At 35.4% G+C, this 12,245-nt stretch overlaps 2 protein-coding genes across 2 annotated transcripts; one reads left to right on the top strand and one right to left on the bottom strand.

Annotated features, from left to right (window-relative positions):
- The first annotated feature begins 4,078 nt into the window (after nt 1-4,078).
- LOC126887927 (uncharacterized) lies at nt 4,079-6,183 on the top strand. The gene is made up of 2 exons (XM_050655851.1): nt 4,079-4,369; nt 5,361-6,183. The coding sequence occupies exons 1-2, from the start codon at nt 4,105-4,107 to the stop codon at nt 6,104-6,106; spliced, it is 1,011 nt and encodes a 336-aa protein (XP_050511808.1). The 5' UTR covers nt 4,079-4,104; the 3' UTR covers nt 6,107-6,183.
- Nucleotides 4,375-6,297, bottom strand: LOC126887928 (uncharacterized). The gene is made up of 2 exons (XM_050655852.1): nt 6,160-6,297; nt 4,375-5,339 (listed from the first exon to the last, which is right to left on the bottom strand). Exons 1-2 carry the CDS (start codon nt 6,273-6,275, stop codon nt 4,475-4,477), a joined length of 981 nt encoding a protein of 326 aa, XP_050511809.1. The 5' UTR covers nt 6,276-6,297; the 3' UTR covers nt 4,375-4,474.
- Between the last annotated feature and the right edge of the window lie 5,948 nt (nt 6,298-12,245).

The following is a 12,245-nucleotide window of genomic DNA, read 5'->3' as shown; positions in this document are numbered from 1 at the left end:
TCGCCGTCGCCGTTTCGCCGTCGAGCCACTTCGCCGTCGGCCGTTTCGCCGTCGAGCCAGTTCGCCGTCGCCATCCCGGCATTGGTTAAGTTTACAAGAACGTGATAACATACTAAGTTTTTTATACTAAATGTCGCAAGAACGTGATAACATACTAACTTTTTTTTTATACTAAATGTCAGTGTAAATAAAATGCTGATGTTGCTAGTAAAACCAAAAACAAGTCATTAAATAGATAAATATGACTATTATCAGATTCCCGGAAATAAACAATATTGAGAAAAGGGATTTCAATTTCAATTGTTTTTACTGTATCAAAAATAAAAAACTTCATTATTCAAAAGTGATAGTATATAATCGTTCGAAAACCATTCAAAACTTATATACAAGTAATGATCATCCCGAAATTATAAGTAGGAATGCTAATAACGAAATGGCGACTGCGAAATGGCTCGACGGCGAAATGGCTCGACGGCGAAACGGCGACGGCGAAATGGTTCGACGGCGAAACGGCGACGGCGAAACGGCGACGGCGAAATGGCGACGGCGAAATGGCGACGGAGAAACGGCGACGGCGAAATGTCCTAGACCAGCGGTTCTCAACCTTTTTTACTCAACGACGCACTAACGTACTCCTTACAGATTTGCGACACCCTTATATGTACAAATTTTTGCTAGTGGTAGGTAAGAACAGATGAATATATTAAAAAGATATACAGTGCGTAAATCGTTCAGCTGGACATAGGGAACATACATTGTATTTATTTAGATACATAAATACATACATTGTATTATATTAAGATAATTGTGGCAATTTCGCTCTCTCAATGACAATATAGTATATAGTTGTTAGCATTAGGGCATTAACCTCAAAATTGACAATTAATTTTGGGTGACACAAATAAACGTCAAAACATGACATTGTAGTAGAACTATTTTTGACCTAATGGGAAAACTGAGTCTGTTTAATTTGGAAATTAATTTTTAAATAAAAGATATTTTAAAAATTAAAGTAAAATTATTAATTCATCAGTCAAAATCTTTGTTTTTGATTTATTTATAGACTACCTTGCATTCAAAATCACTCATTCTATTCGTTCTAACAGCTCTATTGCACCAGAAACTCGTACTCGAACAGAAGTTTCACCTAACACAGGTTGGCGCAGTTGCCACAATGATCTCAATGTATAATCCCTATGTTCAGCAGAACGATTTACGTACTGTATATTAAAAACAGTTACAGTCGGAAAAATGAAAGAATACCCATGAACGATCACATCAATCACTTATTTTGTATTTGCTATCTTTTTCTATAACAAACGTTTGTTATTTATAGAAAAAGACAGCAAATACAAAATAAGTGATTGATGTGATCGTTCATGGGTATTCTTTCATTTTTCCGACTGTAGAGAGGAAACAATTACGGATTGGCACTTTATTGATTGGTATAACGTGGTATATACCTAATTGTTAAAAAAATGGTTGAATGCATGATTGGTATATTATAACAAGTAAAAAAATATAAATAACAATATCGTATTCGTAAATCTCGCGACACACCTGATAGGTTCTTCCGGCACACCAGTGTGTCGCGACACGGTGGTTGAGAACTGCTGTCCTAGACCATACTGCATACACATGCAACGGTGGAAAATAGTGTCGCGCAGGCTTGAATAGTAATTAAAAAACAAAGGAGTTTTGAATATTGTCTTGCGAAAAACTCTTCGGGATTTCATCAATCGATGTTTAAAGAATATCTACCTACCTTGGCAATATTCAAATTTTCAGTTTTTCACATAGTTTTTGAGGGTTAAAAATGGCCGATTTCGCAATTTTTCAATTTTTAATCGCTTATATGTCAAGAACTATCAACTTTGAGAAAAGTCACTAATCTTTTCTGCTTGGAATGATCCAAAAAACCTAAAAAAAAATTGTTCCATGCAAAAATAATTTTAGGAAAAAAACAAATAAAAAACGTTTAAAAAATATTTGACCAACTTTTGGTCCTGGCAACATGCAAATTTGTTAAAAGGGGTCCTTTTTGAGTAACATTGTGCAAAAAATCCGAATTAGAACATTTTTCCTAGCGGATGCGCAGTGGCTTTCTGGACTAATATATAGTGTCACGTTTAGGAAGGGTGGGCACCACTAGCGAGAACTGCCGTTTTTTGGGATATTAGTTCATACTTTTTCTTCATGTACCATGTCGTTTTAGAACGTTGGTTACTATCATAGCTGTCTTAGTCTTATTCACTGCCACCCTAAATAGCATGCTTGTATCAACATCATACCAATCTCGCAAGTTCTTCAACCATGAGGTTCTTCTTCGTCCTCGATTGCCTTTGCCTGATATTTTTCCTTGCATAATATTTTGCAGCAACCTATATTTGGGACGTGTCATTACATGTCCGAAATACTCCAGCTTTCTCTGATTGATGCTTTTTATTATCTCAGTAGTCTTGCTGAGACGTTCTAGTAATGTGGAGTTTCGAATCTTCTCCACCCAGAAAACTTTTAAAATTCTTCTATAGCACCACATTTCGAAAGCCTCAAGGCGATTTAGGTCGATTTTCTTCACAGTCCAGGACTCGACACCATAAAGTAAGAACGAGAACAAGTAGCAGCAAAGTAGGCGGATCCTCAATGCCAATTTTAGGTCTCTGTTACATAACACCTTGGACATCCTTCTAAAAGCGGCTCTGGCCTGCTCTATCCTAGATCTAATTTCGCCGTGACTTTCTGCGTTACAATTTAATTGCTGCCCAAGGTAAACGGTTTTATCAACTTGCTCAAGTTTGGTATTATTTACATATACAGGGTGTCCCAAAAGTAGTGGAACGGTTGAATATTTTTCATGACGAATTCGAATCTGCAGTAAAAAGTGGGGGTTGCTATTTAAGATTTTAAATTTACCCCCCACCCCGTCTCCAGGGGGTGGGTTGGAGGGTCATTTTTGGTGTTTAGCGATAGGTTATCGAAAAATATTAAAAACCTGTTTTTGGTATCTCGAGATATTAGACCGTTTCTATAATTTACCTATGGTATCAGGATAAATCGTTTTTCCCAATTATAGCGCCATCTATCCACAGTTCGAAAAAATGTCTTGAATAAAAGTTGCTTACTTTTACAATGCTTTTACGTAACGAATCCAAATCTGCAAGAAAAACTAGGGGTTTCTATTTGAGATTTTAAAGTTACCCCCACCCCACCTCCAGGGGGTGTAATGGGGGTTGGTCTTTGGTGTCATTGGATAGATTTTTAAAAATGATTGAACACGTATTTTTCAGTTTTTCGATCTGATGTTTAGTTCGCGAAATATTCGACCGTTCCACTACTTTTGGGACACCCTATATATGGTTTTATATGCTGTTGTTTACTTATTACGAGTATTTTGGTTCTTCGTATGTTGAGATCCGGACCTGCCTCCCTACAACTCTTAACGACACTATCAAGTAGTGTTTGCAGATCTTCTAGACTAGAAGCTAGGAGTACTGTATCGTCCGCATATCGCAAATTATTGATGACTTCACCGTTCACACTTATTCCTTCTTCTTCTTCTTCTTCCTCTTCTTCTTCTTCTTCTTCTTCTTCTTCTTCTTCTTCTTCTTCTTCTTCTTCTTCAGAAAGTGCATTTCTGAAATGTTTTTTCTAAGTAAACGTTGAAAAGCAGAGGCGACAAGAAGCATCCCTACCGTACTCCTTCTTTAATATTAAGAACCTGTGATTCCACACCATCTACTATAACTGATGTTGTTTGATTCCAATACAAATGTGCAATTATGCGAACGTCTCTGCCACCCAAGCCAATGGGTGCGTTCGGACGACCACAGCGGCTGGACAGCTGAGCCAGCAGTAGCTGTCAGACGTCACCGCTGGAAGCCAGCCGCTGAGAGATTTACTAAGCTTTCCCTATCACGGCTGGATGCAACCACTCAGCCGATTTCTGCTGGCAGCCAGCCGCTATGGTCGTCCGAACGCACCCAATGTCTTTTAGAGCTTCGATCAATATACAGTGCTTAATGTTGTATTAAGGAATGAACAGACTGCTGCGATTTAATCGTTGCGTCGACGACAACATCGCAATGCGAAATTTTCGGGAGACGAATGGCCACGGCGGTTAACGAGAACCAACACATAGGTGCGATGATTTCTCGCAGCGACAACGTTAGTACTGCGTTATATTTTGTTATCGCAGTTGGTTGCGTTTTCTGTCATCGTCGTTGCGATTTTACAATGGTTCCAACAGAGAAATTAATAGAATTAGTTAAAAAATATCCAATACTTTATGATTTGTCACACGAGGACTATAAAAATATTAGAAAGAAGGATAAAATATGGGATGAAATTGGTCAAGAGATGAAAGAATGCCGTAAGTATTTTAGTTGTAAGTTTTTATTCACTTTAATTATTATATTAAATAATAATTTTTATACATTCACTTTAATTATTTTAATTTAGAGTTTTTATTCACATTTCAAATATTAAAATAGTTAACAAACTTTTCTCTAGTTGAAAATGCTAAATTGGTTGCACGCCTTGGGTCTCTTTCTATATTGATAAAAGCTCTACCTGAATTTTCTTCAGTTTCTGAAAACTCTCGTCCTTGTTGGTTTACTTTAGTGCGTAAAAAATTATGCAAAATACAACAAGTTTCAACGATTGAAATTGTCGTTTCAACTTTTGTCTCAATTGGCCTAAAAAATACTCGCCATTTTTGAGCTAAAATGCCAAATGCATTTTCCACCACACGCCTAGCTCGACATAAACGAGTATTATAATTTTCTTTTCGTCTGTCACTTCTAGATTGCTTGTAGGGAAAAGGTCTCATTAAAAAAGATTTCAAAGCAAAGGCCTCATCTCCAATCAAAACATGTGGACAAGGTTCCACTTGCCCAGGAAGATTTTTATCTTCAGGAACATTCATTAAACCTGCTTCAAATCTCTGGCCCATGTTTGAATTTTCAAATATGCCTCCGTCGCTATTTTTTCCGTAGCCTCCTACATCAATGCATATAAATTTGTAATTAGCATCAACGATGGCCATCAGTACAATTGAGAATTTTTTCAAATAACAAAAATGGTTTGACCCGGTTTTTCCAGGGCATTTTATAGTTACATGTTTTCCGTCCAAACTGCCGATGCAGTTAGGAAAATGCCACATGTTTAGAAAATCTTCAGCTGATTTTTGCCATATTTCTGTTGTCGGTTCGGGAAGATAAATAGGCTGTAATCTTTTACGTATAGCTTCACATACTTCATTTATAATTGTAGAGACTGTTGAAAATCCAACACGATAACTGTGCCCTATTGTACTGAAGCTGTCGCCCGTTGCTAAAAACCTAAAACAGTATATTTTTTAGGTGAGGAACTAAAGAGAAGGTGGAGAAGTTTACGTGATTCTTATGTGCGATACTTAAGAGTAATCAAAACAAGAACTGGGCAAGGTGCACAAAATAAAACATGGCAATGGGCTGAAAGTATGAAAATGTTCCAACCTTTCTTGCTTTTTGCTAAAACCTCTTCAAATGTGCCGGAAGTTGTGACTAATGTAGAGTCTGCAACTGAGAAAGATGATGGTGTAGATGTTTCGCGTAATGAAGAGAGTGAAATTGGTGATATATCTGAGGTACCCTTACCTACAAAAAATAAAGAGTCTGCTACTTGCGCTGATGTAACCACCCCGATTGTAGAACCAGAACCAAAAAAACGAAAAGTCAGAACTATTATTAGTTATTTTGAAAGCAGAAAAAAAACAGAAAAAGACTCCACAGATTTATTGTTTCTATCATATGCAGGCTTGATAAAACAATTTTCTGGAAAACGTCAGGCCGAAACAAAATTACAAATTGCTGAAGTAATTGCCAAGCAAGAGTTAATGCATTATGAAGAGCAGCAGCAGCAGCAGATAATTGAACTATACCAGAGTGCTCAACCATCAACTTCCAATAGTTACACCTCTGATTCGAACTTCTGTGAAACTCCACTTATTTCGCCAGACCAAGGAACCATTTCCCATGAAGATAATCCAGGTACCAGCAGTGCAGATTGCGAACAATCATTTCCGACTTCAGCAGGCACCTTTTTACGAGTTTATACTCCTTTGTAATGTTGATATATAAAAAAAATATTAAAATAAAAATACAATGAGTGATGATTTACCTCAAAGTAATGGCTAATCTTTCTTCCGCTGAAATAGATTCACGAAAATTGATATCAAGCTTAGAAATATCTTCCCTTATTAAGTTTACAATTTCATCAAAATAAGCAATTTTCATTCTGAAGTATTTATAAAAACGTTTTTCGTCATTTCGAAGTTGTGGCACTACTAACGTATGAAATTCTCCTTTTTGATGTCTTTCCAAATTTATCTCACGAGTCCAAATTTTTCTTTTTCTATAAAAAATATAAATATATATTAAAACTTGCACATTATATGAAAACAGATATTTGGTATAATATTTCCAGTTGCCTAGTGAGTACATAACAAGACAATCTTTAATTTTAATATATATTTAGATATTTTACCTTTGATCCTCCTCGTCTGCTAAAGCTACCAGCAACATCAATCCGAAGAATCCATTCTAGACTATGTTGTTGCGATCGGTTCAACGTCATCAATGACAAAAAACACGTCGTCGTCACGACGAATAATCGCAGCAATGTGTTAATCACATGAAAAAACGCTGTCGCTTATATTGCGAGAAAAATCGTGTCGTCGACGCACCGATTAAATCGCAGCAGTCTGTTCATTGCTTTAATGAAACTTAAAAGCATATTGGAGATTTATAGATGCATTTATTATACAATTCTTGTAGATACAACCTAGCATGAGCACGCTGTGATCTGGGGCTTCCTAACCTCTCAAAACCCCTCTGTCATCCTCCTAACCTCATGGCCTCTACCAACCAAGCCAGCCAGGAACTAACGTGCGGGGTGTTGCCTAATGTAGGAATACCTAACACAACACTTAACGCGATCAAATGCCTTTTGGGAGTCAATAAAACAACAGTATATATGTCGACAGATATATCTCGACATCTTTTAGCAAGTACGTTCATCCCAAACAATCAGCGGTGTGATGGATGACCGAAGTTATCGTTAACGTAAAGTTATCCTGTAGTTATGTTATAATCCTCGAATTGGTGTGATGTATCATACTTAGTGTGACCAACTCCAATTGAGACGAATCCGGGACAAGGCTGAAAAAAATACCTAAAATCCGGGACTTTTCAATGAAAATCAGGCCATTTTTTTTCAGAATTAAAATACATTTTAAAATACAAGAAACGAAAAAAAGTTCACCGTTTTAGTTTTCTTAAAACTGTATTACCACGCAAGATATAAAATGCATGCGTTTTGGATGTGGTATTAGTATTATACTTTAGAAATTGTCGACTTTTTCGTCCCACCAATTCAATTTGATGTGACTGTTTAGAAGAATAACGTATCCAAAATTTCATAATAGAATTTTACCAAAATGTTGAAAATTCGGATGGCCCAGAAGCCTTGTCCGGGATGCCGGGACACAACTTCGTAATTCGGGCCATGTCCCGGATTTTTCGGGCTACTTGGTCACACTAATCATACTTAACTTAACTACTTGCGTTATTTCTTGACAGTTCTTGAGTTATCTGGTATATCAACTGTCACTTTATAACGCGACGTTAAACCTCAAGTTATGAGATAACTTTGTAGTATTGTAGTTATGTATGGATATGTAAGGTTAGGTTCATCTTTTGACTTGTTTTTAGACAGAAATCAAGTGAATTTAGAAGCTAATAATTTAATAAATAAGAATAGAAGGGTAATACAATTTTAGAAATGATACAAAAATCAAATCGAGAGATATAAGTTGAAATTTTATTCTAAGTATCTACTGAGCTTTCTATCCAGAGTTGCCAGATGATATTTTATAAATCCCCCACTTAGAAACTGAAATTCCCTCAAACTGATTTGCCGCATTTTAATAAATTAGTAGTCAAATGAAGAGAACAGTACACCAACATTATACTACTTATCAACGAGGGCCCTGGAAATAATTAATAGTTCGTATGGTCTTCATTTTATGGGAGTATAATCACCGGTATAATATACGCAGTTCTATGTACATTTGCAAATTTAATTTACCCCTTAAAATACTCCATAATTTTCCACCCATAAAAAATCCCACTACAATTTCGGCTTACAAAAATTTCCACGCTTTCAAATTACCCCAAAATTGTGGGAAAATACACCAATCTGGCAACCCTGTTTCTATCTACTCTTTGAAACACCACGAACCCGAACAGCTATTTGCTGTCCGGTCATCGACGGTGGCCGACGATGTGGATTTACTTTTACGGTTATTAGTTTTGATCGCGCTGTATTGTCCAAGTAAAACATATTGTGGAATATCTTTAAGCCGGTGAAATATGATATTCTTCTAATAAAGATATCAGGTCAAACGTTTAAGAAGCGGCCCTTTGAACGCATCTGTGTTTTTACGCCCAGACCTCCCATCGATTAACAAGTTTCGTGCAAAACGATAGTAGTTTTAGTTCGGTAGCAGTGTAGTGATTCGAGTGTTTTGTTTGCTGTAATTATTTTAAATATTGGATTAGTATTTCGTTTGGAGAGTGTAAAGTGTTGATTATTGTAATTTAATTAATGTGAATAGTGATGTCGCGCCCGTAGGATAATGTAAATATCGCGTACGATAACGCTGATATTGTAGAAATTGCCAGTGCTAGTGTGAATGTAATTACTAAAAAAAAGTGCCCGTAAAGAAGATTCGAATGCATTTAAATGCTGAAATACAGCAAGTATGTTTGAATGTATACAAAAATCTACGTACGAAATTCGGCTTCGATGAAACACTATTGGCACAAGCCACCTCTGGTTTAACAGAAATTCCACTTTCTACTGTATATAAAATAGGTAAAAATGAACCCTATCATCGCAAGAAACGATGTGACTACAAATTTTCAAGACCTTTAAATCCTTCACTTGTAAAACTATTGAAAACCACAATATACGACTGCTACAAAAGCAATGAAATACCTACAATAGAAATAATAAGAAAGAAATAGGAAACAACCGGTCGAAATATGAACTGCTGTGAGAAAACTCTTCAAATGGGCTTTAAATAAAAAAAAAAAAAAAAATAAACATCAAGCAATAATTATGGAAAGCCAAAGAATAGTCAACAGACGTAATATGTACCTAGAAGAAATTACTAAAGATATGCAAGAAAATAAGAGAATTTACCTATTATTTAGATGAAACTTGGTATGATACCCTCGATACAGTAAAGAAAGGATGGACAGATGGTTCAAGCATGTGCATACCAGAAATGGGATGGGTTCCGAATGCTTTAAAATTATGTGGGAAGAAAATGGAAGATTGTAAAGCGTCGTTTAGACACAGCGATAAATCCAGCAACTTATCCATATCAGTCGAGCTGTTGCAACTTATCGTTGTGTGTAAACGGTGCATCCAGCGATTTATCAAAGTTGGAGTTGGGTTGAAGTTGGTATCGGGTTGAATCAACTTATTATCGATCGAGTTGTTTTAAATTTATCGTCGTGTCTAAACAGTACAGCGATTTATCATTGGAGTTGGGTTGCATCAATTTAGGAGAATCTTACCGTATTAGAATTTATTTACATATCCAATTCAATGTACAGGGTGATTGATTAGTGGGGTAAAGCTACGTAGATCCGTTATAGTAATAGATAGCAATAAAAGTTAATAACAAAAATTGAATTGAAAATTGAATTGAACAAGAATTCATATATTCTTTTCTTTGTTTCCTTCCTGATATCTTTGTCCCATAAAATTGAATTGAGGGATCTAGTGATGCTTCTACCTTTATTGATCCTGTGTTGTATTTCATCTTCACTATTTCCTCGGTTGTTAAATATAGCTCCCAAATATTTGCATTGTTTCACACCAACAATATGTCCTTGTTCCAATGGTAGGTTTTCAATGTCTTCGTTTCCCACTATGAAGTATTCTGACTTATCCATATTTATTACTAATCCTGCCTGTTGGTAATGCTCATTTAGCTTCCGTATTATTATCTGACCTTCCAGCTCCAATTTAAAGCGTCGTTTAGACACAGCGATAAATCAAGCAACTTATCCATATCAGTCAAGCTGTTGCAACTTATCGTTGTGTGTAAACGGTGCATCCAGCGATTTATCAAAGTTGGAATTGGGTTGAAGTTGGTATCGGATTGAATCAATTTGTTGTGATGATCGAGTTGTTTTAATTTATCCTCGTGTCTAAACGGTACCCCGATTTATCGAAATTGGAGTTAAATTGCATCAATATCGTAGAATAATACCGAATTAGAATTTATTTACCTATCAAATTAAATAGTTACCATTAAGGGGATGGGTACGAACTTTCGGTACGTACTTTGGCTTCAAAGCTATTTAAATGGGATTCATTTTTTTCGAAACCTGAGAAAACTAATAAGTATTTTTGAAAAATTTAAACGCAAAGAAAAATAAAAGTAAACTAATAAATTTAGACATAGGGAATGTTGTATACAAATTAAAGTACGGTAATGGTACTTTTTAATAGTGATATAAAATACAGGGTATCCCATTTAAATTTTACTGAAAAAATAATGTACTTGAGTTTTAACTCACCCTTTATTAGATATAAAGTAAATACGCAATATCAATCATTTTTAAAAATTTTGACAATAAATAAAAAAATATGGCATTAATAAACCATTGCCCTTGTGCTTATTTAAATTTATACAGTGAGTTGAACTTGTTACGATTTTCATATAAAATTGGTTATGACTTTGTAATTACCCTGTAGTATAACATACCCAACCTTTATATTTTTGTTATGAAAAAAGTAACAGGATCTATTTGTTTAGGATGAAAACTAGTTATAATTCATTGAAGGGTCTAAAATGTACACAATGCTCCCCTCTTCAACATGTTGTGGTCAATCACATCGCGATAAATCCACATCAACTTATCGCAGCGTCTAAACAGCGTTTCAATCATCAACAAATCACAGCAACTTCATCGCAACTAGTTGCTGTGACTTATCGCTGTGTCTGAACGCCGCTTAACGTTGACTACCACAAGAATATGGAAGCTGACATTTTTGAAGATTGGTTTGAAAACTTGCTGATCCCAAACTTGGAGAAAAACAGAGTAATAGTGCTTGACAACGGTTCCTATCATTCCCGACAGCTCACCAAAATACCAAATACATCTTCAAAGAAAGCTGACTTGCAAAATTTTTTAATGGAAAATGATTTGTATTTCGAAGATTTTTACACAAAAAAACAACTTATTGAAGTTCTACACACGAAGAAATTTAGAAAATTATACGCTCTAGAGAGTATTGCCGAAAAGCATGGACACACTATATTGAGACTTCCCCCTATTTTTGTGTTTTCAATCCTATTGAGTTAATTTGGGGACAATTCAAACCAAGTATAAGGCGTTCAAATACATTTCCTAAATTTGACAAAAAGGTAATTGAGATAATTAAAAAAGAAGTAGCCAATATTACCAAAGTAGACTGGCAGAAAAGAATCGCCAAAGTGATCAAAGTGGAAGAATATTATAAGAAGATTGGGCACTTCCACATTAATGGTGGAAATAAATTTATTATTGAATTGGGCGATGATAGTGACGAAGAAAATACGGAAGAAGGAGAAAATGATTTAAGTGTATCAGTATTTTAATTGTTGTGTTGTGCAATTCATTTTCCAAGCATAAGTGTAGTAAGTGTAAGTGTAGTAGTAAGTGTAGTAAGTGTAAAATTTTAAAAGTTTTGAACTGTATACCTAAAGTAATTTTAGATCTAACTGTGTTTTTATAAAGTTCTTTTAGTATCAATAATTCTAACAATAACAAGATTAATTATAAAAGCTATTCTACATCAGTTATTAATGCAAGCATGCGGTAAGAGGGAGGGTCCCTGTGAGGTTAAATGAGGACCCTAGAAGTAAAGGGGTATAAGTGAAAAAAGTAAATTTTGAGTAAACGCCGTTCAAAGTTGAGCCTTTACTGTAATTGCCATGATTTTTTAATGCTAGTATTTCTTCTCCGGTTTAGTAGCTGTAGGCATTATTATTCTTAGTTGTAACCAAAAATCATACTTTTATTACCTTTACTCATTCTGGAGCCATTTTTAGGTTGCTAAGTAGCACTTGTACCCCTTTACTTCTAACTTTGCTCATTTTGGAGCTATTTTTAGGTTGCTAAGTAGCACTTGTGCCCCTTTAC

This window comes from Diabrotica virgifera, chromosome 7, assembly GCF_917563875.1.
Source record: "Diabrotica virgifera virgifera chromosome 7, PGI_DIABVI_V3a".
Classification (NCBI taxonomy): Eukaryota; Metazoa; Arthropoda; class Insecta; order Coleoptera; family Chrysomelidae; genus Diabrotica; species Diabrotica virgifera.
Note: the sequence above shows the minus strand (reverse complement) of the source record. Positions and strands in the feature narration are given on the sequence as shown.

Coding starts and splice junctions, on each gene's coding strand:
- LOC126887928 (XM_050655852.1), bottom strand. CDS start 6,275: ATGAAAATTGCTTATTTTGATGAAATTGTAAACTTAATAAGGGAAGAT. Junction 5,340..6,159: donor AGATTAGCCATTACTTTGAG/GTAAATCATCAC, acceptor ATACTGTTTTAG/GTTTTTAGCAACGGGCGACA.
- LOC126887927 (XM_050655851.1), top strand. CDS start 4,105: ATGGCCACGGCGGTTAACGAGAACCAACACATAGGTGCGATGATTTCT. Junction 4,370..5,360: donor TCAAGAGATGAAAGAATGCC/GTAAGTATTTTA, acceptor TATATTTTTTAG/GTGAGGAACTAAAGAGAAGG.